Source organism: Crinia signifera, unplaced genomic scaffold, assembly GCF_055691185.1.
Source record: "Crinia signifera unplaced genomic scaffold, ASM5569118v1 HAP2_SCAFFOLD_215, whole genome shotgun sequence".
In the NCBI taxonomy this organism is placed as follows: domain Eukaryota; kingdom Metazoa; phylum Chordata; class Amphibia; order Anura; family Myobatrachidae; genus Crinia; species Crinia signifera.
The window spans coordinates 102,743-129,594 of NW_028142108.1; the positions used below are offsets into that span (position 1 = coordinate 102,743).

At 50.3% G+C, this 26,852-nt stretch overlaps 2 protein-coding genes across 5 annotated transcripts in view; one reads left to right on the forward strand and one right to left on the reverse strand.

Moving 5' to 3' along the window:
* Positions 1 to 1,583: 1,583 nt before the first annotated feature.
* LOC146053826 (E3 ubiquitin/ISG15 ligase TRIM25-like) lies at positions 1,584 to 26,733 on the reverse strand. Of its 4 annotated transcripts, none has more exons than XM_083168039.1 (2): positions 26,605 to 26,733; positions 1,584 to 4,566 (listed from the first exon to the last, which is right to left on the reverse strand). In XM_083168039.1, the coding sequence occupies exon 2, from the start codon at positions 4,562 to 4,564 to the stop codon at positions 2,477 to 2,479; it is 2,088 nt and encodes a 695-aa protein (XP_083024165.1). In that variant the 5' UTR covers positions 4,565 to 4,566; positions 26,605 to 26,733; the 3' UTR covers positions 1,584 to 2,476. The 4 variants fall into 4 exon arrangements, with proteins under 4 accessions (XP_083024165.1, XP_083024168.1, XP_083024167.1 ...); XM_083168042.1 differs by having other exon boundaries at positions 26,595 to 26,617; XM_083168041.1 differs by lacking the exon at positions 26,605 to 26,733 and adding an exon at positions 25,166 to 25,188.
* LOC146053828 (E3 ubiquitin/ISG15 ligase TRIM25-like) overlaps positions 26,641 to 26,852 on the forward strand; it is a 38,610-nt gene continuing 38,398 nt past the window's right edge. The window contains exon 1 of the mRNA XM_083168043.1: positions 26,641 to 26,852. The gene's annotated coding sequence lies outside the window, so the exon portion shown is untranslated.

Consider the following 26,852-nt stretch of genomic DNA (forward strand, 5'->3'; position numbering starts at 1 on the left):
AACATGGTAATAGGTCTACGGCCAGAGGTGTAGCAACCAGGCGTAAAGCACTACATAAAACATGGTGATAGGTCTACAGCCACGGGTGTAACAACCAGGCGTAAAGCACTACATATATAGAATTTAAATGCTCTTATTTTATTGTTGATTGCTGACCGAACTTTTTTGTCCAACCATGGTGGCTTTTTTTAAATTGAATTTACCCTTATTTACCTTAGGAATGTATTTAATAGTTAATGATTTGAGTACATTTTTTAGAGTATCCCACATTTCCTCAGCATTTTTCCCCTTAAAAACCGTTTCCCACACAATTCCTTTTAGGGCTTCTCTGAATAATTGGACGTTAGCTTTTCTGAAGTTTAGTATTTTTGTCGATCCTTTATGATGTAATTTACTATTTAATTCCAGTGAAACCATATTGTGGTCACTATTCCCTAGATGTTCAATTACTTTTGTGTTTGAAACTAAATCTATGTTATTTGTTAAAACCAAATCCAATAATGCCTTATTACGAGTTGGAGCTTCTACCGTTTGTGTGATAAACTGGTCTTTAAGTAAGCTTAGGAACCCATTGCTTCTTGCTGTTTTACATGTTTCGTTTTTCCAATCAATATCAGGTAAATTAAAATCCCCATAATTAATACCTGGCCCTGATCTGATGATTGTTTGATTTGGTTTAAAAGAAGAGACTCGTCCCCTTCGTTTATGTTCGGCGGTCTATAGCATTCCCCTATTAAAATTCTGTTATTAGGTTTTTTGTTATTGTCAGTTATCTCTGCCCACACGGCCTCCGTGTAGTCTTCCTCTGTGCCTGTGCACATTTTTTTTTCTCACGCGATGTTAAGTTATTTTTTACATATAGGCACCCCCCCCGCCCCTTCTATTTTCCCTATCCCTCCATGCCTAATGCCCAGTTGTGCAACTCGTTACACCATGTTTCTGTAATACCAATAATTTAATAATCGTCCCTAGTGACCACAGTTTCTAGTTCCCCGATTTTACCTGCTAAGCTTCTTGCATTATCCAGTAGGCATTTCAATTTATGTTAATTTTTATTTGCATCCCTAACATTGTGTTGAATTTCTCCTCTGGACTTATTTGTATTCCTTCCTAACTTCCTCGTACCCACCTCCCCCTTAGGAGACTCTCTACAGGCCTCCCTACCATTCCCACTGTCCGACCTATGTACAGTTTTGAAACTTCTTCCTATGTCGTTAACTCCTTCCCATACCCTAAGGTCATCTGTACCTGAGAGCTGTAATGAGGTAAGAATAGTTATTACATAATATTCCTGGAGCACCCTGGGAATTACGCCACGATATTATCCTTATTAGTACCCCGGACATTGCCTGTAACTATGTCCCCCCCCCCTCATCCTCCCCCAAATTGATTCTTGACCCCAATCCTACTATTCTTACTACGGGTCCCATAGTATCTAGCTACCCCCCCCCCCCCCATCGCCTAGTTTAAAATCTCCTCCAAACCTCTAACCATCCTTCCCCCCAGCACCGCAGCCCCCTCCTCGTTCAATCCATCACGGCAAAAAAGATGGCGCCTGACCGAGAAGTCCGCCCAGTGTTCCATGAACACAATCCCACCTTCCTACACCAGTCCTTTAGCCACACGTTTACCTCCCTGATCTCCCTCTGCCTCCCTGAGCTAGCGCGTGGCACTGGTAACAATTCCGAGAATATTACCCTAGATGTCCTCGCCTTTAATTTCATACCTAATTCCCTATACTCTTTCTTGAGGACATCCCACCTACCGCTAACTTTGTCGTTGGTACCGATGTGTATTAAGACCGCCGGTTTGCTCCCAGCAATCTGTCCACTCGGTCCGCGATGTGCCGTACCCGAGAACCCGGGAGACAACAGATCACGTATGTTACTATGTATACAATGTATGTTACTATGTACGATACTATGAATGTTACTATGTAAGTTACTATGTATGTTACTATGTATGATACTATGTATGATACTATGTATGATACTATGTATATCCACCATCCTTGTTCAAGGAATAAAATAAATTTTTCTGCAGTTTTACAAAAGGTTTTGAGTTCTTTATTTATCAAATTGCCAACATGCAGTATAACATGAATTACTCTGTATTCCCAGAACTATTCTACCTATGAACACAATTCTTTCTAGTTATATTTTAAATAAATGTCAATTTCTATTTTGGTTTTTAGAATGAAGGGTGACCTACTTTTGTTAGAACCTATAACATACATTACATTACACTCGGTGCTTCCTTATTTACAGAATCCAAATGTAATGAATCTTCATGGAATTCCCAGGAGGCCACACCCCCTTCATACATGACAGCCAATAGGAACAAACAGAGTGGGCTACAGCAGACTACAATCGGTTACTGCAGCCAATCACAGCTCTCAGTGAATCCACATACAACACATTTCTATTGGCTAAGTGCCCCACCAATCAGATACCCCTCTTTGTGATGTCAGCAGTCTCTATGCAGATTTTTTATGCTCGCCTCTCCCAATTTCTGACCCCACCCCAGATATAGTGATGTAACCACTCCATAGCCATATGGCAGCATGGAGGGGCTCAGTGAAGGTGGTGTAGTAGGTGTGTAAGTGTCTGATGGGGTCACACAGAGAATTGAAGGACAGCTGTCCTGCATCGTAATCCAGGTAGATCCTCACTCTGTTGCAGTTTTTTCTGTCCGGTAATCGTAACTCTTTACTATCATGTATCACGGAATACTGGTAATTACACCTGCGCAGGCACCAGGACTCTTCGTTCTCCCCAATATAGGACTGACGTCCTTTACGGTCTATACTGGGGTAACACATCCCCACCCTCCAGCTCTGCGATCTATGGACATCTACGTCCCAGTAATGGCGTCCGGAGGAGAAGCCCTTGGTGCTTATCACCTGAGGATACTGAAACCTATTTCGTGTTATGGACGCGGTTTTCAGATCACCCGATATAAGTATATTATTACCAGCTGTGGTTACGTCCAGTAATAGGTCTACGAGTTCTTCAATATCCATCTCCGTATTTGTAGGCATTGTTATATCAGATTCTGTTGTGACATCTGTAGTTACCTCCAGTAACATCTCTGTATTCTCTTGTACATAAACCTCGGTATAGTTATCGGTTGTTACATCAGATTCCATTGTGACATCTGTAGTTCCTTCCAGTAATGTGTCTCTTGCTTCCTGCACATAGATATCTGTTGTTACTTCAGGTTCAGTTTTGACAGCTGTGGTTGCATCCAGTAATGTGTCTCCTGCTTCCTGCACATAGATATATGCTGTTAGACCAGGTTCTGTTTTAACAGCTTTGGATACATCGAGTAATGTGTCTGTATTTTCCAGGACATAGGCCTCTGTATTTATTCCGGTTATTAGATCAGATTCGGTTTTGACAGCTGTGGTTGCATCCAGTAATGTGTCTCCTGCTTCCTGCACATAGAGATCTGTATTTATACCGGTTATTAGATCAGATTCTGTTTTGATAGTTGTGGTTACATCCAGTAATATGTCTGTATCTTCCTGCACATAGATCCCTGCATTTATCCCTGTTATTATATCAGATAATGTGTGTAATGCCCCTGAGATGAGACCCACATCCAGATCTCCTCCATCATGGATCTGTGTGTGACTTCTCTTTCTGTCCTCGGTATCACACAGGTCAATTATATCTGGTTCCTGCATGACAGTCACTGGATCAGACATGTTACACAGGTCCTCAATGTGAAGGATCTTCCTGGACAGCTCCTGCTCCTTCACTTCCAGCTGCTGTATAAGATCAGAGACTGAGAGTGAAGCTCTCTCTTCCTGCCTGAAGATCTCACTCAGGACTCTCTTCTCCAGGTCTTCCAGCTGTCTCCTTATGTCTCTAAACAGGGCAGTGACTGTCTCTGCTACACCCGCTGCTTTTCCTTTATCTTCTGTCCTGCGCTCCTGCAGTCTCCACACTCTTTTCTCAGCCTCTGCTCGCTTTGTGCTCAGTTTTTGCAAATCATCTATCAGCTTCTCCTTCCTCTTCTCAGCGGCCTCATCCAGTGACTCCATCTGATGTCCTCTGTGTTCCCCAATCAGACAGCAAGACGCACAGATACAGGCAGCATCCTCAGTGCAGTAATACTCCAGGACCTTATTATGGACGGAGCATTTTCTGTTGCTCAGGGATCTGCTCGGATCAGATAAGACGTGTTCTGCTGACTTGCTGTGTACTCTCAGGTGTTCCTCACACATATGGGTCTCACAGTGCAGACAGGACTTAGCAGCAGGTACAGGAGAGTGAATACAGTAAGTGCAGAAGATCTCGGTCTTCACCTGATCTGTCTGAGTAGACCGGAAACTTTCCACTATGTTACATAAGGTTATGTTTCTCTTCAGTGCAGGACGTTTTTGTGATTTTGCTCTGCACTCAGGACAGGTATAAGCACCAGACCCCTTCTGTGTATCCAGCACACGACCAATACAGATCCGGCAGAAGTTGTGGCCACATCTCAGGGTTACGGGATCTGTATAAATGCTCTGGCAGATGGGACAGTCCAGCTCCTGTTTCAGAGCAGCAGATGCCATCGCTGGGTGGGAGAGAGAAAGGAGAGTGTTAGTCTGCTCTCACGAGCAGGGCCCTCTCTACTCATGTGATTTTCTTACTATATATATATATACAGCAGTAGCGGCAGATCAAATGGATATGATGGTAAATAAATTTGAAAATCGAGGCTACAATCGTGAGATGCTACTGCAATCAAAAGCCAAAGCCCTTGCCATCCCCAGAGAGGATACCCTACGCAGCAAGGCCACTTCTAAATTGCCAGAAAGAATACCATTTATCAATACATATACAACGGCTAGCTCTGTATTGGTTAAATCGGTCAAGCAAATATGGCCATTGGTCAGCCAGGACCCTGAACTACCGGCACTCAAGAATGTGTCTGTAATGCCGTGCTATAAAAGAGGAACCAGTTTACGCGACAAGCTAGTGAAAGCAGACGCGACTGGTCTCGGCTCCACTGCCAAAGCATCCCATTTCCTCTCACGTAAGCCTGGCAACTATCGCTGCACAGGCTGTGTTACATGCGGCTACTTAGAGCGGGGTGATTCATTCACGCACCCGCATACTGGACACGGATACAAGATCAAGCATATCTTCACATGCATGAGCTGGTACGTCGTCTACATCATAAGATGCCCATGTGGATTGGTTTACGTGGGCAAGACCAGTAGAACTTTTAAAGAGCGTATGGGGCTCCATCGCTCTTCAATCACGCAAGCCCTTGAGGGACAGCCAGCCGAACAGCCTGTGGCGCGGCACTTCAGGGAAAATGTCACACGTTGCCAACACTGAAGTATAAAATGATCGATCAGGTAGTTGCCAGCGTGCATGGTGGCGATCGCGATAGGAAATTGCTTCAATTAGAGGCTAAATGGATTTTTAAATTGAACGTTATTGCACCAGCAGGTCTTAATGAGTACTCTTCCCTTAATTGTTTTCTCTAACTACATGCAATTTACCTTTGTCTCTCCACTACATCATTACATTCAATTAAGCATATATTGCGCATTTGTCCGCTTTTCAATCTCCTACTCTTGAATGTTTCCTCTGATTACATGTACTTTACCTTTGTCCCTCCACTTTATTGCTACATGTTTCTTCTTTGTATATGATTCATTGTCTCATACAGTTTATATGATACATTTGTTACATTCATGCTCCTGGATCCATTTCTGTGCCCCATTTCTGTCTACTGCCGACTTGGTTTCATGTCGTCAGCCTGGTCATGTCGACCTTACAATGTTTCCGTTTCCACTTTGCTCTAAACATGTTATTGTGTTATATTCACTATTGCACATTTGTCACTTGGTTTTTGCAGGCTCCGGAGGGTTCCCATAGCAACGCGCCAAGAAGAGCAGCTGACTGCACAGAGGAGAATCCGATGACGTCAGTCTTAGGCACCAGCCTGGCTGCGAGCGTGGGAACACCGGAATCAGCATGGATGTCACCTCCTATAAGTAAGTGTTTCTGTCTGCTATTCTGTGTCTTTGATAAAGGCATTTGGTTGCCGAAACGTTAGATCACGACATTGTGGCTCTTTGTTTCATTTATTATTTGAAATCCGTTGGAGTGCCGCCCCCTCTGTGTCCCTTGACACTCATTGCTATATATAGATAGATAGAGAAAGAGAGGAATTTCTGAGGGTGCTAATTATCACTAATAATAATCACTTCAACTTCAAATACAACAACAATCATTTTTATTAAGAGTATGTCCTTGCAGTTGGGCTGTGATCCGTCAGGATTCTTTATAACGGACAGCCAAATGTACATCAATGTGAAGGTAAAAGCGTTTCGTCAAACATGACTTCATCAGGGGTAATAGTACAGAGCGGTTTGGTTGATATACAGTACACTGTAATTATATAGAAATGCAAGTAAATCTACCAACAGTATTAAATACAAATTAACAATTAAAACAGAACAGATGGAAAAAGGAAATAGAAGAGTTCTAAGTCAGAGGAAACTACATCTATGCCTTCGTTGAGGCCTACGTAAGGGTATTGAGCACGTAGACCCAATAACTTTCACCTTTCATTAATTCTTGATCTCTATTCCCTCCTCTGCGATTATCTTTGATTCTCTCTAACAAAGTAAATTTGAAGTTGTCTTTGGTGATCAAGGAGTTCTGCTTCTCTAGGAAATGTCTTGGCAAGCTGTGAATGCGCACCTTGTTTTTAATGTTGCGCATGTGTTCCTGTATACGTAGTTTTGCTAGTCTAATCATTTTCCCTATATACCGGAGACTACATGCATGTCATCATATAGGCAACATGCTCAGAATTGAAGGTGAAAGAATCTGACACTTCATAGGTTTTGCCATTTTCCAAGGTGTGTGAAAATTTGGTTTTATCAAGGAATTTACAGGAAATACATCTGTTGCATGGTAACACGCCGCGTTTCTTGTTTAAGAAGTGTGTAGTAACAGCTTCCTTAGGATTATGGTTTTTAATGTACTGGGCGCTAGAGCATTCTTAAAAGTTCTTGCTCTACTAAACCGCTCAGAAAGTATCTGACTATCGCTGTGTGTGTAGCCCACACAGCAATACGAATGAGCGGCCGCAGGACCGTGATATAGAACAGACCTGCCATCAACTCCTCTGCGTTTGGTGGCCTTCTGAGAGTGATTACTGTAGCTGCCGTGACACCGCCGGATCCACATGCGGGAGAACCGGCTTCTCCTCCTCCTCCTCCCCGGCGCCCCGGAAGGCAGCGGCGGGCTCCCCCGGGCAGCCTCCAGCTTCTGGGCCAGCTCATTTAGTGCAAAAGGAGCAGCTGGGGAGAGCCGTGAGCCGGCAGGAGGGCACACAGAGGCTAGGGAGCCAGGGACAGGGCAGCGTGGAGGATCCGCCCCAAGGGAGGAGGAGAACTTCACCTTTCTCCCCAGCAGCCAGTCCTCCACCTAGGCTCCAGCAGGTGCACCCTCCTCCTGGCAGCAGTGCGTGTGGGACTACAAGTCCCAGCAGGGGTTCAACACGTGGCCCACTGAACCAGCTGGGAGGGGATCCAAGGGACAGGACATGCAGCAAGGTATAAATCATACAGTGGGGTTACTGTAGCCTTTAGCTGAGGTCACCCCTCTGCCCCTACTTTAAAGGTGCCAACTCCTATCCTGCAAATGGAAGCCCCCACACATCTGAGCTGCCAGGCACAGACCAGCACCCCATGGCACCGATCCCTGTGCACACTGCAGGTGAGGGAGGAGAGAGCCAGTCAGCATTTTCCTACTTTGGGTTCCTTATAACAGTCCGGAACATTCTGAGCGGGATGCAGCAAGCAAGGCATCTGTCACCATTGTTTACATATTTGTGGTGGGGGCCCCCCACCAGATCACCAACGTTTATATGTTTGGGGACGGACGGACACTATAGCACCAACTTTTAATGTTTGGGGGAGAGGGACACTATGGGGTGTATTCAATGCTATGATGGCGAGCAGTGCCGATAGCTCATTAGAATTTAACTGTCTCCCCTTCACTCGGGTGTGGTAAAGGGTTCCGACAGTCGAGATCCTGACAGTCATTATCCCGACATTGGGATCCCGACTGGCTGGACCCAGACAGCATGGTGAGTGCAACAAAGCCCCTTGCGAGATTGCTGTGCTCGCCAACTATTCTATTCTCCCTCTATGGGGGTCATGGCCCGACGAGGGAGAACAGCCGGTGGCCGTCAGGTACCTGTGTGTTGGGGTTTTGACTGTCAGGATCCCAATGTTGGGTAAAAGACTGTCGGGACCCCGTCCGGCACCCCTTCACTTGCTATTGGTAGGTCAGTTTTTTTTTTCCAGCAAGGTGGAAACGTCGTGTGTGCCCATTAAAACTGCAGGGCTCACCACAAAATGTAGCAGGCTTGCTGCTTTTGTGGCAAACCACTCCGTATAAGGGAATCCGCGCCATCCTCTGACATTGAATATGGCAAGGATGGCATTTCCTTGCCAAAAAAAAGCCATCCTTGCCGTACAAACCCCCCTCACCATCGCTCGCTGCCCGCATTGCATACACCCCGATAGCACCAACGTTCAAGGTTTGGGGGGAGTGGCGGGGGACACACTATAGCACCAACGTTTTTATGTGAATTTGAATACTACTTGCAGTGGTGGGGATCGCAGAGGGCAGCTCTTTTCGGGAGAGCTGTCCTCTGTGCTGCTCACTGCCGGTGTTAGTATGTCTGCGGTGATCATCAGCGCAATGTACGGAGGGATGTAACGCCGCGGCTTGGTACATCCCATCCTCTGTGAGAGATCTTAAATCTCTCATGCTGAAACTCCCATTAGGAATCTCTGGGTGTGTAAAGCCCTTTACTAGTGTTCACGCTAAGCTTCTTTCACAGGGCGCTAAGCCCTGCCCCTTTAAAAACTGCTCAATTCCGCCCTGCCCTTTTAGTCCCGCCCTGCATAGTAATAGGCCACGTGCTTACTGTTTCTCCCCGGCAGCTCGGGCCGCCCTGCGCACGGCATAGTGATACAGGCTGTGGCTTGTCTCACTCCGCTCGCTCGCCCCCCCCCACCCGGCATAGTGATACATGAAGTGCGGCTTGCTGTCTCTCCCCGGCCGTGACACTTCACTCTGGCCGCCCTGCATAATAATATGCCCTGAAGCTTCAGCTCAGCGCTGTTTTCAAGCTCTTCTGGCCAGCATGCCCCCTCCCCCCACTCATCTCGCGGCAGTCAGCTATTACATGCAGCATGCCCCCTCCCCCCACTCACCTCGCGGCAGTCAGCTATTACATGCAGCATGCCTCATCCCCCCACTCACCTCGCGGCAGTCAGCTATTACATGCAGCATGCCTCATCCCCCTGCCTAGCTGACACGTGTCAGCTCTGTCAACTTATGCATGACCACTCCGCCTCCTTGACCTGCCCAGACACCTGAGACACGTGCAACATGTGTCAAACACTATCAATCTGCATAAGTCCCCCCTCTGCGTAAATGCCTGTCAGGAAGGTTGACATGCAGGAAGGTTGACATGCAGGAAGGTTGACATGGGTTTTTCACTGTTTTTTGAGCCGACATGTGCTGACAGTCAGCACGTCAGCTCAAAAAACAGTGAAAAACCCATGTCAACCTTCCCACATTGCAGGAAGGTTGACATGCAGGAAGGTTGACATGGGTTTTTCACTGTTGCTGACAGTCAGCACATGTCGGCTCAAAAAAAACAGTGAAAAACGCATGTCAACCTTCCTGCATGTCAACCTTCCTGACATGCAGGAATATCATGTACATAATTTGTCCCTTTTAAATTAAAATGTGCCTTCCTGGATAAAAAATGTGCCCTCATGATTGAAAAATGTGCCCTCCCTGTGGTCAGCACCCTGCCCTAAAAAAATTCTAGAGTTAACACTACTTTACTGTGAAGAACTGCATTGTTTGTATCATTCTTTATCCTTATCAGTCCATCTTTGTATGGTATCTTGCTCCTCCTCCTCCTCATCTCTCCATCTATGCTATAGAGAATTAAAACAAAAACCTTTATCGTCTTCCTTTTTCCATCTGTTCGCCTATTTTACATTTCTATGTAATTACAGTGTACTGTATATCAACCAAATGGCTCTGTACGATCCACCCTGATGAAGTCATGTTTGACGAAACGCGTTGGGTTTTACCTGCACATTGATGTACATTTGGCTGTCCGTTATATAGAATCCTGAAGGATCACAGGCCATCTGCAAGGACATACTCTTAATAAAAAATTTTAAAATTATTGTTATTGTACCATTCTATTCTGATATGAATGATTAATTCAAGTTGAACTGATTAACGCCCTCAGCGATCCCTATATTACTATCTATTCTCTTTCACTGCTCCTACCTAACAGAGGATCTGTCTCTGAGGATCCGCTCTTTGTGTCTATTAGCGCAGTTTGGGGGACATCTTTATGTGTGCGTATGTATGTATGTATGTATGTATGAATGATGTCCTGTCCCCTGATGCTACGGTCTTTATTTGCCATGTACTTGTCCTGAATTGCCTTGTACTGTAATTTGTTTGCTCATTTATGCATTGTTAGGCGCTGCGCAACCCTTGTGGCGCCATATAAATAAACGATAATAGCCTCTGACACTCAGATGTCAGTAAGGACACATTCTGTACACAGGATGAGTCTGAACTGCCACTCTGGTTATACCTATAGACTTATATACTATGGGGTATACATAAAATGGACACCATACATAGGGCTGGGCTTCTAAGAGTTCAGGTAGACCCCCAATAATAGGCTTGCATGGTCACCGAGGATGCAATGTGCTACCACAAAGCAAAATAACATGCTGAATGTGTCTTTTGGGGGTTCCCCTTACCACCAGTAACCACCTACTAATTACTCCTCCCACTGCAAAGTGAACTGGCCACTCACTACCACTACAGCCAGGCTACTGGTCCATGGAACAAGTCTGTCTACAACGGCTCTCACACAGGGCACATGTAACCTACTACTGGGTATGTGTGGCACGCTGCAGCAATAATGCCAGGGTAGTGCGGTCCCTCACTACAGAAACAGAGAAAGATGGCAGATTTGAACCACTTGGCCCATAGACGTTTGTGCTGAGTAGTTGGCAGAGGATTGATCCCTGGGCACAATATGGCACCGCATCCTGTATTACTCTGGTGGTCACAGGATAAAGCAGATCCGGGCATTGTAAGCCAAGATGTTTATTGCTCGATGACCTTAGAATGACAATTTCCCTTTCTGAAGGTGCATGGGGCAATCACAGTATACAGATATTTCTAGATGGTCACAGGATACACATATTCTGGGCACGTAGTGCCCCCCCCCCCTTATTATACAGATCTAACACACATACTAAATAAAGGCGAGTCCCCTATTACTGCATGCACAAATGTAACACTGTCCCGAACGAACAGCGGGTAGTGGTCACCTGTAATTACACCCAGGTGATGGCAAGACTGTAGTGGAGGATAACTCCCAGCAATGCTTTACTTCCAGGATTCCGCTGGGAGTCTTATCTCTGACTGCCGACTTTGGACTCCAGACTAGGTCCCCAGGCGGAATAAATAGAAAATTAGTTAAGTCTCATTAGCAAGTATCAGTTTCAAGACATTACATTCTAGAAGGTGCTAGATAAAGAAGAAGAATCTCTCCTGGCCGGCGGCTAAGACATCACTGTGATACAGGAGGCTGCCGGCGGGACATCCCGAATCCTGGGAAGAGAGCGGAGAGCAGGTGAGACAATCAGCTGTCTGTACTGGCCGGCTCTCCCTGCACCTGCTGACATCACTGTGATACAGGAGGCTGCCAGGGGGACATCCTGAATCCTGGGAAGAGAGCGGAGAGCAGGTGCTACAATCAGCTGTCTGTACTGGCCGGCTCTCCCTGCACCTGCTGACATCACTGTGATACAGGAGGCTGCCGGGGGGACGTCCCGAATCCTGGAAAGAGAGCGGAGAGCAGGTGCTACAATCAGCTGTCTGTACTGGCCGGGTCACCTGCTGACATCACTGTGATACAGGAGGCTGCCGGGGGGACATCCCGAATCCTGGGAAGAGAGCGGAGAGCGGGTGCTACAATCAACTGTCTGTACTGGCGGGGTCACCTGCTGACATCACTGTTATACAGGAGGCTGCCAGGGGGACATCCCGAATCCTGGAAAGAGAGCGGAGAGAAGGTGCTACAATCAGCTGTCTGTACTGGCCGGCTCTCCCTGCACCTGCTGACATCACTGTGATACAGGAGGCTGCCAGGGGGACATCCCGAATCCTGGGAAGAGAGCGGAGAGCAGGTGCTACAATCAGCTGTCTGTACTGGCCGGCTCTCCCTGCACCTGCTGACATCACTGTGATACAGGAGGCTGCCAGGGGGACATCCCGAATCCTGGGAAGAGAGCGGAGAGCAGGTGCTACAATCAGCTGTCTGTACTGGCCGGGTCACCCTGCACCTGCTGACATCACTGTGATACAGGAGGATGCCGGGGGGACATCCCGAATCCTGGGAAGAGAACAGAGAGCGGGTGCTACAATCAGCTGTCTGTACTGGCCGGCTCTCCCTGCTGACATCACTGTGATACAGGAGGCTGCCAGGGGGACATCCCGAATCCTGGGAAGAGAGCGAAGAGCGGGTGCTACAATCAGCTGTCTGTACTGGCCGGCTCTCTCTGCTGACATCACTGTGATACAGGAGGCTGCCAGGGGGACATCCCGAATCCTGGGAAGAGAGCGGAGAGCGGGTGCTACAATCAGCTGTCTGTACTGGCCGGGTCACCTGCTGACATCACTGTGATACAGGAGGCTGCCAGGGGACATCCCGAATCCTGGGAAGAGAGCGGAGAGCTGGTGCTACAATCAGCTGTCTGTACTGGCCGGCTCTCCCTGCTGACATCACTGTGATACAGGAGGCTGCCGGGGGGACATCCCGAATCCTGGGAAGAGAGAGGAGAGCAGGTGCTACAATCAGCTGTCTGTACTGGCCGGCTCTCCCTGCACCTGCTGACATCACTGTGATACAGGAGGCTGCCAGAGGGACATCCCAAATCCTGGGAAGAGAGAGGAGAGCAGGTGCTACAATCAGCTGTCTGTACTGGCAGTGTCACCTGCTGACATCACTGTTATACAGGAGGCTGCCAGAGGGACATCCCGAATCCTGGGAAGAGAGAGGAGAGCAGGTGCTACAATCAGCTGTCTGTACTGGCCGGCTCTCCCTGCACCTGCTGACATCACTGTTATACAGGAGGCTGCCAGAGGGACATCCCAAATCCTGGGAAGAGAGAGGAGAGCGGGTGCTACAATCAGCTGTCTGTACTGGCCAGGTCACCTACTGACATCACTGTTATACAGGAGGCTGCCAGAGGGACATCGCGAATCCTGGGAAGAGAGAGGAGAGCAGGTGCTACAATCAGCTGTCTGTACTGGCCGGGTCACCTGCTGACATCACTGTGATACAGGAGGCTGCCAGGGGGACATCCCGAATCCTGGGAAGAGAGAGGAGAGCAGGTGCTACAATCAGCTGTCTGTACTGGCCGGCTCTCCCTGCACCTGCTGACATCACTGTTATACAGGAGGCTGCCAGAGGGACATCCCAAATCCTGGGAAGAGAGAGGAGAGCAGGTGCTACAATCAGCTGTCTGTACTGGCAGTGTCACCTGCTGACATCACTGTTATACAGGAGGCTGCCAGAGGGACATCCCGAATCCTGGGAAGAGAGAGGAGAGCAGGTGCTACAATCAGCTGTCTGTACTGGCCGGCTCTCCCTGCACCTGCTGACATCACTGTTATACAGGAGGCTGCCAGAGGGACATCCCAAATCCTGGGAAGAGAGAGGAGAGCGGGTGCTACAATCAGCTGTCTGTACTGGCCAGGTCACCTGCTGACATCACTGTTATACAGGAGGCTGCCAGGGGGACATCCCGAATCCTGGGAAGAGAGCGGAGAGCAGGTGCTACAATCAGCTGTCTGTACTGGCCGGCTCTCCCTGCTCCTGCTGACATCACTGTGATACAGGAGGCTGCTGGGGGGACATCCCGAATCCTGGGAAGAGAGCGGAGAGCGGGTGCTACAATCAGCTGTCTGTACTGGCAGTGTCACCTGCTGGCATCACTGTGATACAGGAGGCTGTCAGGGGACATCCCGAATCCTGGGAAGAGAGCGGGTGCTACAATCAGCTGTCTGTACTGGCCGGGTCACCTGCTGACATCACTGTGATACAGGAGGCTGCCAGGGGGACATCCCGAATCCTGGGAAGAGAACAGAGAGTGGGTGCTACAATCAGCTGTCTGTACTGGCCGGGTCACCTGCTGACATCACTGTGATACAGGAGGCTGCCAGGGGGACATCCTGAATCCTGGGAAGAGAGCGGAGAGCAGGTGCTACAATCAGCTGTCTGTACTGGCCGGCTCTCCCTGCACCTGCTGACATCACTGTGATACAGGAGGCTGCCGGGGGGACGTCCCGAATCCTGGGAAGAGAGCGGAGAGCAGGTGCTACAATCAGCTGTCTGTACTGGCCGGCTCTCCCTGCACCTGCTGACATCACTGTGATACAGGAGGCTGCCAGGGGACATCCCGAATCCTGGGAAGAGAGCGGAGAGCAGGTGCTACAATCAGCTGTCTGTACTGGCCGGCTCTCCCTGCACCTGCTGACATCACTGTGATACAGGAGGCTGCCAGGGGACATCCCGAATCCTGGGAAGAGAGCGGAGAGCAGGTGCTACAATCAGCTGTCTGTACTGGCCGGGTCACCTGCTGGCATCACTGTGATACAGGAGGCTGCCGGGGGGACATCCCGAATCCTGGGAAGAGAGCGGAGAGCGGGGGCGACAATCAGCTGTCTGTACTGGCCGGGGTCACCTGCTGACATCACTGTGATACAGGAGGCTGCCGGGGGGACATCCCGAATCCTGGGAAGAGAGCGGAGAGCGGGGGCGACAATCAGCTGTCTGTACTGGCCGGGTCACCTGCTGACATCACTGTGATACAGGAGGATGCCGGGGGACATCCCGAATCCTGGGAAGAGAGCGGAGAGCAGGTGCTACAATCAGCTGTCTGTACTGGCCGGGTCACCTGCTGACATCACTGTGATACAGGAGGCTGCCAGGGGACATCCCGAATCCTGGGAAGAGAGCGGAGAGCGGGTGCTACAATCAGCTGTCTGTACTGGCCGGCTCTCCCTGCACCTGCTGACATCACTGTGATACAGGAGGCTGCCGGGGGAACATCCCGAATCCTGGGAAGAGAGCGGAGAGCGGGGGCGACAATCAGCTGTCTGTACTGGCCGGGTCACCTGCTGACATCACTGTGATACAGGAGGCTGCCGGGGGAACATCCCGAATCCTAGTAAGAGAACAGAGAGCGGGTGCTACAATGGGCGGTATTCAATGCTCCTATGTCGCCGTAAAAAACGGTGAGTGTGCATGTTTTTTGGAGAGTGAACTTTTCTCTCCTATTTTGTGCTTCCCTCTATTCAGCTCTGTTGCTTCTCCAAAAATATTTTGCGAAGCTAACTCAGTTCACCCTGCACTTCTCACCATGTCTGTTCAATGGGGATTTTAGTGTCTCTCCAAAAGTGTATTCAATGCACAAATTGCGAGTCCTATTGGTTTCTTTTTTTAGAGCAGTTCTCCATTTTTCCCTCGGCATCTTTTTTAGGTGAACTGTAGGACTATCTTTGTTAAAGTTGTTATTTTTTTTTTTTTTTTTATGGTTTATAAATTAAAAAAAATGTACTCTAATGTATTTATTGCAAGTGCCATAATGCTGTACTTCTATATTAATTTGGGATGCGGTCATTTGGTCTACTGCATTATGGTAGAAAGTCATTAGGTCGAATCCATTAGGTCGACATGCTAAAAGGTCGACATGACTCTAGGTCGACATGGGAAAAGGTCGACATGATTCTAGGTCGAAAGGTCATTAGTTTGACAGGTCATTAGTTCGACATTGTCTATGTCGACATTCACAAGGTCGACATGGGGTTTTTCACTGTTTTTTGAGCCAACATGTGCCGACAGGCGGTATTTCATGCCCTACCATCCACTAGGGCGTGGTGGGAGAATAAAATAGTGTGCCGAGCGTAGCGAGGCACTGTGCCCGACGCATCGCGAGCGCAGCGAGCGATGCGAGGGGATGCAGTGCACTTTAAACTGTGTCCATGTCGACTGTGTTGACATTCAGGTAAAAAAAACAGTGAAAAACCCCATGTCGACCTTGTGAATGTCGACATAGACAATGTCGAACTAATGACCTTGTCGAACTAGTGACCTGTCGAACTAATGACCTTTCGACCTAGAATCATGTCGACCTTTTCCCATGTCGACCTAGAGTCATGTCGACCTTTTAGCATGTCGACCTAATGGATTCGACCTAATGACTTTCTACCATAATGCAATAGACCAAATGATCCCAACCCATTAATTTGGAATTTAATAAGTTATTTTAATAGTATCCAATAAGAAATCAGTAATGCTCCTAGTTAGACCCCCCCTAACATAAAACAGCATGCAGCAGGCAGGGAAGCTCAGGGAGACCCCATCTAACATAAAACCACAATTTAGGGGTGTATAAAAAAAAAATAAAAACTAAACCAAAGCCCCCAAAAAGGCATTTAAACACGCTAACAATTACAAAATAAATAAAATAAAAACCCAGGGCACTGAAAGGCCAAAGCACAACACAATAATAAGAATAAATGAGGACAAAATACACAGCACCAGTCTGCAGCCACAAACCCAATTAAAATTGTCACACAGCCATGTGTTGTAATAAAAACAATGCACAAAACACTAACCTTAAACCTGTTCAGAAGCCAAAATCCACAGATCCCCCGAACACACTGCTCAAACACAAGTCTGCACACCTCACATGGAGAGCAGGAGAAACCTGATCTCTCCTGCTACAGCTCACCCTTTTCCCCTCGCATAATTATGCAGAGTTCGCAAAAAGGGATGGTGAGCTGCAGAAGCGTTGAATAAGGAGGAGATGATTAAAAGTGGTGAGTGCTTCAGCGAGGTCACGGTGACATGCAGGAGCGAACAGTGAGCCTGACTCGCAAAAAGCATTGAATACATGCCAATCAGCTGTCTGTACTGGCCGGGTCACCTGCTGACATCACTGTGATACAGGAGGCTGCCAGGGGGACATTCCGAATCCTGGGAAGAGAGCGGAGAGCTGGTGCTACAATCAGCTGTCTGTACTGGCCGGCTCTCCCTGCTGACATCACTGTGATACAGGAGGCTGCCAGGGGGACATTCCGAATCCTGGGAAGAGAGCGGAGAGCTGGTGCTACAATCAGCTGTCTGTACTGGCCGGCTCTCCCTGCTCGTGCTGACATCACTGTGATACAGGAGGGTGCCGGGGGGACATCCCGAATCCTGGGAAGAGAGCGGAGAGCGGGTGCTACAATCAGCTGTCTGTACTGGCGGGGTCACCTGCTGACATCACTGTTATACAGGAGGCTGCCAGGGGGACATCCCGAATCCTGGGAAGAGAGAGGAGAGCAGGTGCTACAATCAGCTGTCTGTACTGGCCGGCTCTCCCTGCACCTGCTGACATCACTGTGATACAGGAGGATGCCGGGGGGACATCCCGAATCCTGGGAAGAGAGCGGAGAGCGGGTGCGACAATCAGCTGCCTGCACTGGCCGAGTCACCTGCTGACATCACTGTGATACAGGAGGCTGCCAGGGGGACATCCCGAATCCTGGGAAGAGAGCGGAGAGCGGGTGCGACAATCAGCTGTCTGTACTGGCGGGGTCACCTGCTGACATCACTGTGATACAGGAGGCTGCCGGGGGGACATCCCGAATCCTGGGAAGAGAGCGGAGAGCAGGTGCTACAATCAGCTGTCTGTACTGGCCGGCTCTCCCTGCACCTGCTGACATCACTGTGATACAGGAGGATGCCGGGGGGACATCCCGAATCCTGGGAAGAGAGCGGAGAGCGGAGAGCTGGTGCTACAATCAGCTGTCTGTACTGGCCGGCTCTCTCTGCTGACATCACTGTGATACAGGAGGATGCCGGGGGGGGGGGGGGGGGGGGGGGGGGGGAGACATCCCGAGTCCTGGGAAGAGAGGGGAGAGCGGAGAGCTGGTGCTACAATCAGCTGTCTGTACTGGCCGGCTCTCTCTGCTGACATCACTGTGATACAGGAGGATGCCGGGGGGGGGGGGGGGGAGACATCCCGAGTCCTGGGAAGAGAGCGGAGAGCGGGTGCTACAATCAGCTGTCTGTACTGGCCGGGTCACCTGCTGACATCACTGTGATACAGGAGGCTGCCAGGGGGACATCCCGAATCCTGGGAAGAGAGCGGAGAGCGGGTGCTACAATCAGCTGTCTGTACTGGCCGGGTCACCTGCTGACATCACTGTGATACAGGAGGCTGCCGGGGGGACATCCCGAATCCTGGGAAGAGAGCGGAGAGCGGGTGCTACAATCAGCTGTCTGTACTGGCCGGCTCTCCCTGCTGACATCACTATGATACAGGAGGCTGCCAGGGGGACCTCCCGAATCCTGGGAAGAGAGCGGAGAGCGGGTGCTACAATCAGCTGTCTGTACTGGCAGTGTCACCTGCTGACATCACTGTGATACAGGAGGCTGCCAGGGGACATCCCGAATCCTGGGAAGAGAGCGGAGAGCGGGTGCTACAATCAGCTGTCTGTACTGGCAGTGTCACCTGCTGACATCACTGTGATACAGGAGGCTGCCGGGGGGACATCCCGAATCCTGGGAAGAGAACAGAGAGCGGGGGCGACAATCAGCTGTCTGTACTGGCGGGGTCACCTGCTGACATCACTGTGATACAGGAGGCTGCCAGGGGGACATCCCGAATCCTGGGAAGAGAGCGGAGAGCGGGTGCTACAATCAGCTGTCTGTACTGGCCGGCTCTCCCTGCACCTGCTGACATCACTGTAATACAGGAGGCTGCCAGGGGGACATCCCGAATCCTGGGAAGAGAGCGGAGAGCAGGTGCTACAATCAGCTGTCTGTACTGGCCGGCTCTCCCTGCTGACATCACTGTGATACAGGAGGCTGCCAGGGGGACATCCCGAATCCTGGGAAGAGAGCGGAGAGCGGGTGCTACAATCAGCTGTCTGTACTGGCCGGGTCACCTGCTGACATCACTGTGATACAGGAGGCTGCCGGGGGGACATCCCGAATCCTGGGAAGAGAGCGGAGAGCGGGTGCTACAATCAGCTGTCTGTACTGGCCGGCTCTCCCTGCTGACATCACTATGATACAGGAGGCTGCCAGGGGGACCTCCCGAATCCTGGGAAGAGAGCGGAGAGCGGGTGCTACAATCAGCTGTCTGTACTGGCAGTGTCACCTGCTGACATCACTGTGATACAGGAGGCTGCCAGGGGACATCCCGAATCCTGGGAAGAGAGCGGAGAGCGGGTGCTACAATCAGCTGTCTGTACTGGCAGTGTCACCTGCTGACATCACTGTGATACAGGAGGCTGCCGGGGGGACATCCCGAATCCTGGGAAGAGAACAGAGAGCGGGGGCGACAATCAGCTGTCTGTACTGGCGGGGTCACCTGCTGACATCACTGTGATACAGGAGGCTGCCAGGGGGACATCCCGAATCCTGGGAAGAGAGCGGAGAGCGGGTGCTACAATCAGCTGTCTGTACTGGCCGGCTCTCCCTGCACCTGCTGACATCACTGTAATACAGGAGGCTGCCAGGGGGACATCCCGAATCCTGGGAAGAGAGCGGAGAGCAGGTGCTACAATCAGCTGTCTGTACTGGCCGGCTCTCCCTGCTCGTGCTGACATCACTGTGATACAGGAGGGTGCCGGGGGGACATCCCGAATCCTGGGAAGAGAGCGGAGAGCAGGTGCTACAATCAGCTGTCTGTACTGGCGGGGTCACCTGCTGACATCACTGTGATACAGGAGGCTGCCAGGGGGACATCCTGAATCCTGGGAAGAGAGCGGAGAGCGGGTGCTACAATCAGCTGTCTGTACTGGCCGGGTCACCTGCTGACATCACTGTGATACAGGAGGCTGCCAGGGGGACATCCCGAATCCTGGGAAGAGAGCGGAGAGCGGGTGCTACAATCAGCTGTCTGTACTGGCCGGGTCTCCCTGCTCGTGCTGACATCACTGTGATACAGGAGGGTGCCGGGGGGACATCCCGAATCCTGGGAAGGGAGCGGAGAGCGGGTGCTACAATCAGCTGTCTGTACTGGCCTGCTCTCCCTGCACCTGATGACATCACTGTGATACAGGAGGATGCCGGGGGGACATCCCGAATCCTGGGAAGAGAGCGGAGAGCAGGTGCTACAATCAGCTGTCTGTACTGGCCGGGTCACCTGCTGACATCACTGTGATACAGGAGGCTGCCGGGGGGACATCCCGAATCCTGGGAAGAGAGCGGAGAGCGGGTGCTACAATCAGCTGTCTGTACTGGCCGGGTCACCTGCTGACATCACTGTGATACAGGAGGCTGCCAGGGGGACATCCCGAATCCTGGGAAGAGAGCGGAGAGCGGGTGCTACAATCAGCTGTCTGTACTGGCCGGGTCACCTGCTGACATCACTGTGATACAGGAGGCTGCCGGGGGGACATCCCGAATCCTGGGAAGAGAGCGGAGAGCGGGTGCTACAATCAGCTGTCTGTACTGGCCGGCTCTCCCTGCTGACATCACTATGATACAGGAGGCTGCCAGGGGGACCTCCCGAATCCTGGGAAGAGAGCGGAGAGCGGGTGCTACAATCAGCTGTCTGTACTGGCAGTGTCACCTGCTGACATCACTGTGATACAGGAGGCTGCCAGGGGACATCCCGAATCCTGGGAAGAGAGCGGAGAGCGGGTGCTACAATCAGCTGTCTGTACTGGCAGTGTCACCTGCTGACATCACTGTGATACAGGAGGCTGCCGGGGGGACATCCCGAATCCTGGGAAGAGAACAGAGAGCGGGGGCGACAATCAGCTGTCTGTACTGGCGGGGTCACCTGCTGACATCACTGTGATACAGGAGGCTGCCAGGGGGACATCCCGAATCCTGGGAAGAGAGCGGAGAGCGGGTGCTACAATCAGCTGTCTGTACTGGCCGGCTCTCCCTGCACCTGCTGACATCACTGTAATACAGGAGGCTGCCAGGGGGACATCCCGAATCCTGGGAAGAGAGCGGAGAGCAGGTGCTACAATCAGCTGTCTGTACTGGCCGGCTCTCCCTGCTCGTGCTGACATCACTGTGATACAGGAGGGTGCCGGGGGGGACATCCCGAATCCTGGGAAGAGAGCGGAGAGCAGGTGCTACAATCAGCTGTCTGTACTGGCGGGGTCACCTGCTGACATCACTGTGATACAGGAGGCTGCCAGGGGGACATCCTGAATCCTGGGAAGAGAGCGAAGAGCAGGTGCTACAATCAGCTGTCTGTACTGGCCGGCTCTCCCTGCACCTGCTGACATCACTGTGATACTTGAGGATGCCGGGGGGGGGGGGGGGGGGGGACATCCCGAGTCCCGGGAAGAGAGCGGAGAGCTGGTGCTACAATCAGCTGTCTGTACTGGCCGGGTCACCTGCTGACATCACTGTGATACAGGAGGCTGCCAGGGGACATCCCGAATCCTGGGAAGAGAGCGGAGAGCGGGGGCGACAATCAGCTGTCTGTACTGGCGGGGTCACCTGCTGACATCACTGTGATACAGGAGGCTGCTGGGGGGACATCCCGAATCCTGGGAAGAGAGCGTAGAGCCGGTTCGACACCAAACACTACTTAAGCTGTGGTTTTGACAAAGATCCGAATCGAAACATTAACAGGCCTCTGTAAGATTTAGGGGCCCATTAACCGCAAATATTAAGTAGCACTGAAATGTATTAAAGGGGATCGCAGCAGGAATCTCCGATCCCTGCTGCGATGCCGGCCGCATCCCCCATAGGTTTCTTTGAGGGATGCGAAGCTGCCCGATGTATTAACATCGGGCAGCCCGGCATCGCAGCCCTGGGCTATCGCCATTCTGATATGGTGATAGCTCATTGTAGCCTATGGGTGCACATTGCACTGCCCGAGTGGCAGTGCGGTCAGCGGGGTCGCGGGGGGTCAGCGTGTAACTGCGCATGCGCAGACCCAACCCCCCCCCCCGGCTCCAGGCATCGCAGTTACCTAGCTCCCCACAGGTGCTGGTAATCCAAAATTATCCATACCTCCCAGCATGCCCCTCTCCAGGAGGACACAATGCTCTGTTCCTGGGCTTCCCTGGTAATGTATGATTGCCAGCACCTGTGGCGACACCTTATCAGTTACCTAGCTCCCCACAGGTGCTGGCAATCATACATTATCCATACCTCCCAGCATGCCCCTCTCCAGGAGGACACAATGCTCTGTTCCTGGGATCCCTGGTAATGTATGATTGCCAGCACCTGTGGTGACACCTTTCTTATCAGTTACCTAGCTCCCCACAGGTGCTGGCAATCCTTCATTATCCATACCTCCCAGCATGCCCCTCTCCAGGAGGACACAATGCTCTGTTCCTGGGCTTCCCTGGTAATGTATGATTGCCAGCACCTGTGGCGACACCTTATGGGCTGTTTCACACAGTACGGTTCCTGCCGCACGGTGAAATCCCGTACGGTCAGGGAGCCGCGCCGCACTCAGAATTTTATAATGGCAGGGATGGCCACAGCCCGGCAGCCGTCCCTTCCAGTGGGGGGATCCGGCTGCAGCCGTGCGGCCGGGCCGTGGCCGTCCCGTGTGAATGGACACAATAGTGTCCATTCACAACTGCTGAGTGCGGCACGGCTCCCTGGCCGTACGGGATTTCACCGTGCGGCAGGAACCGTACTGTGTGAAACAGCCCTATCAGTTACCTAGCTCCCCACAGGTGCTGGCAATCATACATTATCCATACCTCCCAGCATGCCCCTCTCCAGGAGGACACAATGCTCTGTCCCTGGGCTTCCCTGGTAATGTATGATTGCCAGCACCTGTGGTGACACCTCTCTTATCAGTTACCTAGCTCCCCACAGGTGCTGGCAATCATACATTATCCATACCTCCCAGCATGCCCCTCTCCAGGAGGACACAATGCTCTGTTCCTGGGCTTCCCTGGTAATGTATGATTGCCAGCACCTGTGGTGACACCTCTCTTATCAGTTACCTAGCTCCCCACAGGTGCTGGCAATCATACATTATCCATACCTCCCAGCATGCCCCTCTCCAGGAGGACACAATGCTCTGTTCCTGGGCTTCCCTGGTAATGTATGATTGCCAGCACCTGTGGTGACACCTTTCTTATCAGTTACCTAGCTCCCCACAGGTGCTGGCAATCATACATTATCCATACCTCCCAGCATGCCCCTCTCCAGGAGGACACAATGCTCTGTTCCTGGGCTTCCCTGGTAATGTAGGATTGCCAGCACCTGTGGTGACACCTTTCTTATCAGTTACCTAGCTCCCCACAGGTGCTGGCAATCATACATTATCCATACCTCCCAGCATGCCCCTCTCCATGAGGGAGCACAATGCTCTGCTCCTGGGCTTCCCTGGTAATGTATGATTGTCATCACCTGTGGTGACACCTTTCTTATCAGTAACCTAGCTCCCCACAGGTGCTGGCAATCCAACATTATCCATACCTCCCAGCATGCCCCTCTCCAGGAGGACACAATGCTCTGCTCCTGGGCTTCCCTGGTAATGTATGATTGCCAGCACCTGTGGTGACACCTTTCTTATCAGTTACCCAGCTCCCCACAGGTGCTGGCAATCCTACATTATCCATACCTCCCAGCATGCCCCTCTCCAGGAGGACACAATGCTCTGTTCCTGGGCTTCCCTGGTAATGTATGATTGCCATCACCTGTGGTAACACCTTTCTTATCAGTTACCTAGCTCCCCACAGGTGCTGGCAATCCTACATTATCCATACCTCCCAGCATGCCCCTCTCCAGGAGGACACAATGCTCTGCTCCTGGGCTTCCCTGGTAATGTATGATTGTCATCACCTGTGGTGACACCTTTCTTATCAGTTACCCAGCTCCCCACAGGTGCTGGCAATCCTACATTATCCATACCTCCCAGCATGCCCCTCTCCAGGAGGACACAATGCTCTGTTCCTGGGCTTCCCTGGTAATGTATGATTGCCAGCACCTGTGGTGACACCTTTCTTATCAGTTACCTAGCTCCCCACAGGTGCTGGCAATCCTACATTATCCATACCTCCCAGCATGCCCCTCTCCATGAGGGAGCACAATGCTCTGCTCCTGGGCTTCCCTGGTAATGTATGATTGTCATCACCTGTGGTGACACCTTATCAGTTACCTAGCTCCCCACAGGTGCTGGCAATCATACATTATCCATACCTCCCAGCATGCCCCTCTCCAGGAGGACACAATGCTCTGTTCCTGGGCTTCCCTGATAATGTATGATTGCCATCACCTGTGGTGAAACACATTTTTTATTAGATAACCTGTTCAACACAGGTGACAACAATCCTACATTCAGAGGGAAGTCCAGGAGTAGAGTAATTTGTCCCTCCTGGCATGGGTCATGTTGGGTGGTATACATACACATAGCTACATATATACATACATACATAGTGTTCATTCTAGCACCTGCTATGTTTGAAAATCCATGTAGTTCCTCTTCACTCCCCTGGGGTGTCACTGTCTGCTGTGGTGTTTCTAGCACAGGTCTGGTTTACATATAAGTGCTGATATAGACCACACTGTGCTAGAAGCACTAAAGCAGACAGCGACACCCCAGGCAGGGAAAAGGAACTACATGGATTTTCAAAGATAGCCGGTGCTAGAATGAACACTACTACATACATACGCATAGCTACATACATACATACATATAGCTACATACATACACATAGCTACAAACATACACATAGCTACATACATACATACATATAGCTACATACATACACATAGCTACAAACATACACATAGCTACATACATACATCTACATACATACATACAGAACACATATACAGCACTTCTAATTATTGCAGTACAATCAGTACCCGAACTGTTGGGATATATATATATATATATATATATATATATAGCCAGGTGGTATAGAAGTATATACTCAGACAGCGGCACTCAATGGGTGTTTGAAAAATTGTATTCAAGTGGTCCAACGTTTCGGGGACTAGCCCCTTTGTCAAGGTGCAGGAAAACAAGCAATAACAGTGATCAAACAACAAACTTATAAAGGTGATACATTACCATAAGGCGCGCTCAGTCAGACGCCGGAGAGCCCGCAACCGGAAATCGCTCCGACCGGAAGTTGGTCGCAGGGAAGTATGGGTAGTCATCTGCGTGTCAGCGCCATAGCGCTGGAACGCAAGCTTACTCTGGCGGTAAGCGGAAGCGTCTATCCGGCGCCGTCGGAGCAGCACCTACAGTAGTGAGAAAAACATAACACAACAATGAAAACAAGTGACTTAATATGATGTGTTTGATAAGCTTAAAATATAGGTTGCATTGACATATGAAAAATCGCATTATCGGAGCTGTAAGAAGGCTGTGCTGAGCGGGTAGCTTCTGTTTGTGACATGTCATCATGTCTAAATCATGGCTGTTTGCAATCCTATATGAGAATGTATCTGAGATCGTTCTCTTTTAGGAGTGTGGGGTATGCATGAAAAGGTGGCACCCTTCTAGGATGTGTCAACCACAGTCGACACCTTGGCAGTGGTGCCAATAACGGTTGACACACTAGGGGGCCAACACTTTCTACACATTCGACTTTTTCCTGGCAGAGTACCCCTATAAAAGCATTGTATATGCTCATTTAATTAGCCAGATCAGACCTACCCTTTAATAGTTTGATAGTTTATACTCGAATGCCGGCTCCAAGTAGACAGCATGGTCGACATAGAAACATGTCGTCAGATATGGTTGACACATCCTAGAAGGGTGCCACCTTTTCATGCATACCCCACACTCCTAAAAGAGAACGATCTCAGATACATTCTCATATAGGATTGCAAACAGCCATGATTTAGACATGATGACATGTCACAAACAGAAGCTACCCGCTCAGCACAGCCTTCTTACAGCTCCGATAATGCGATTTTTCATATGTCAATGCAACCTAAATTTTAAGCTTATCAAACACATCATATTAAGTCACTTGTTTTCATTGTTGTGTTATGTTTTTCTCACTACTGTAGGTGCTGCTCCGACGGCGCCGGATAGACGCTTCCGCTTACCGCCAGAGTAAGCTTGCGTTCCAGCGCTATGGCGCTGACACGCAGATGACTACCCATACTTCCCTGCGACCAACTTCCGGTCGGAGCGATTTCCGGTTGCGGGCTCTCCGGCGTCTGACTGAGCGCGCCTTATGGTAATGTATCACCTTTATAAGTTTGTTGTTTGATCACTGTTATTGCTTGTTTTCCTGCACCTTGACAAAGGGGCTAGTCCCCGAAACGTTGGACCACTTGAATACAATTTTTCAAACACCCATTGAGTGCCGCTGTCTGAGTATATACTTCTATACCACCTGGCTATCTATTGTACCTGGAAGGCACCTGGGGAGCTGTATCTGAAAGCTGGAGTGCCAAGCCGCAACTCAACTTCTATATATATATATATATATATATATATATATATATATATATATATATATATTACAGGCACAATCACACACCTATTCCTACCTGGCAGGCTGGATTCTCCTCACTCCTATGTGTGGGCAGTGAGGGCACTTCCTGTATTAGCCCCGCCCCTTCCCTTTCCCATGCTGCATCGCTGCGCCGCCTGGTGCTGTGAGGTGACGTCATCGGGAGTAGAAACTGAAGTGGAACTAGGCAGCAGGAGCAGAGCAGGTATACAGGAAGTGCCCGCACTGGCCATACATATACATTACAGTGACAGGAGTGAGGAGGAGGATCATCAGACTGGGGAG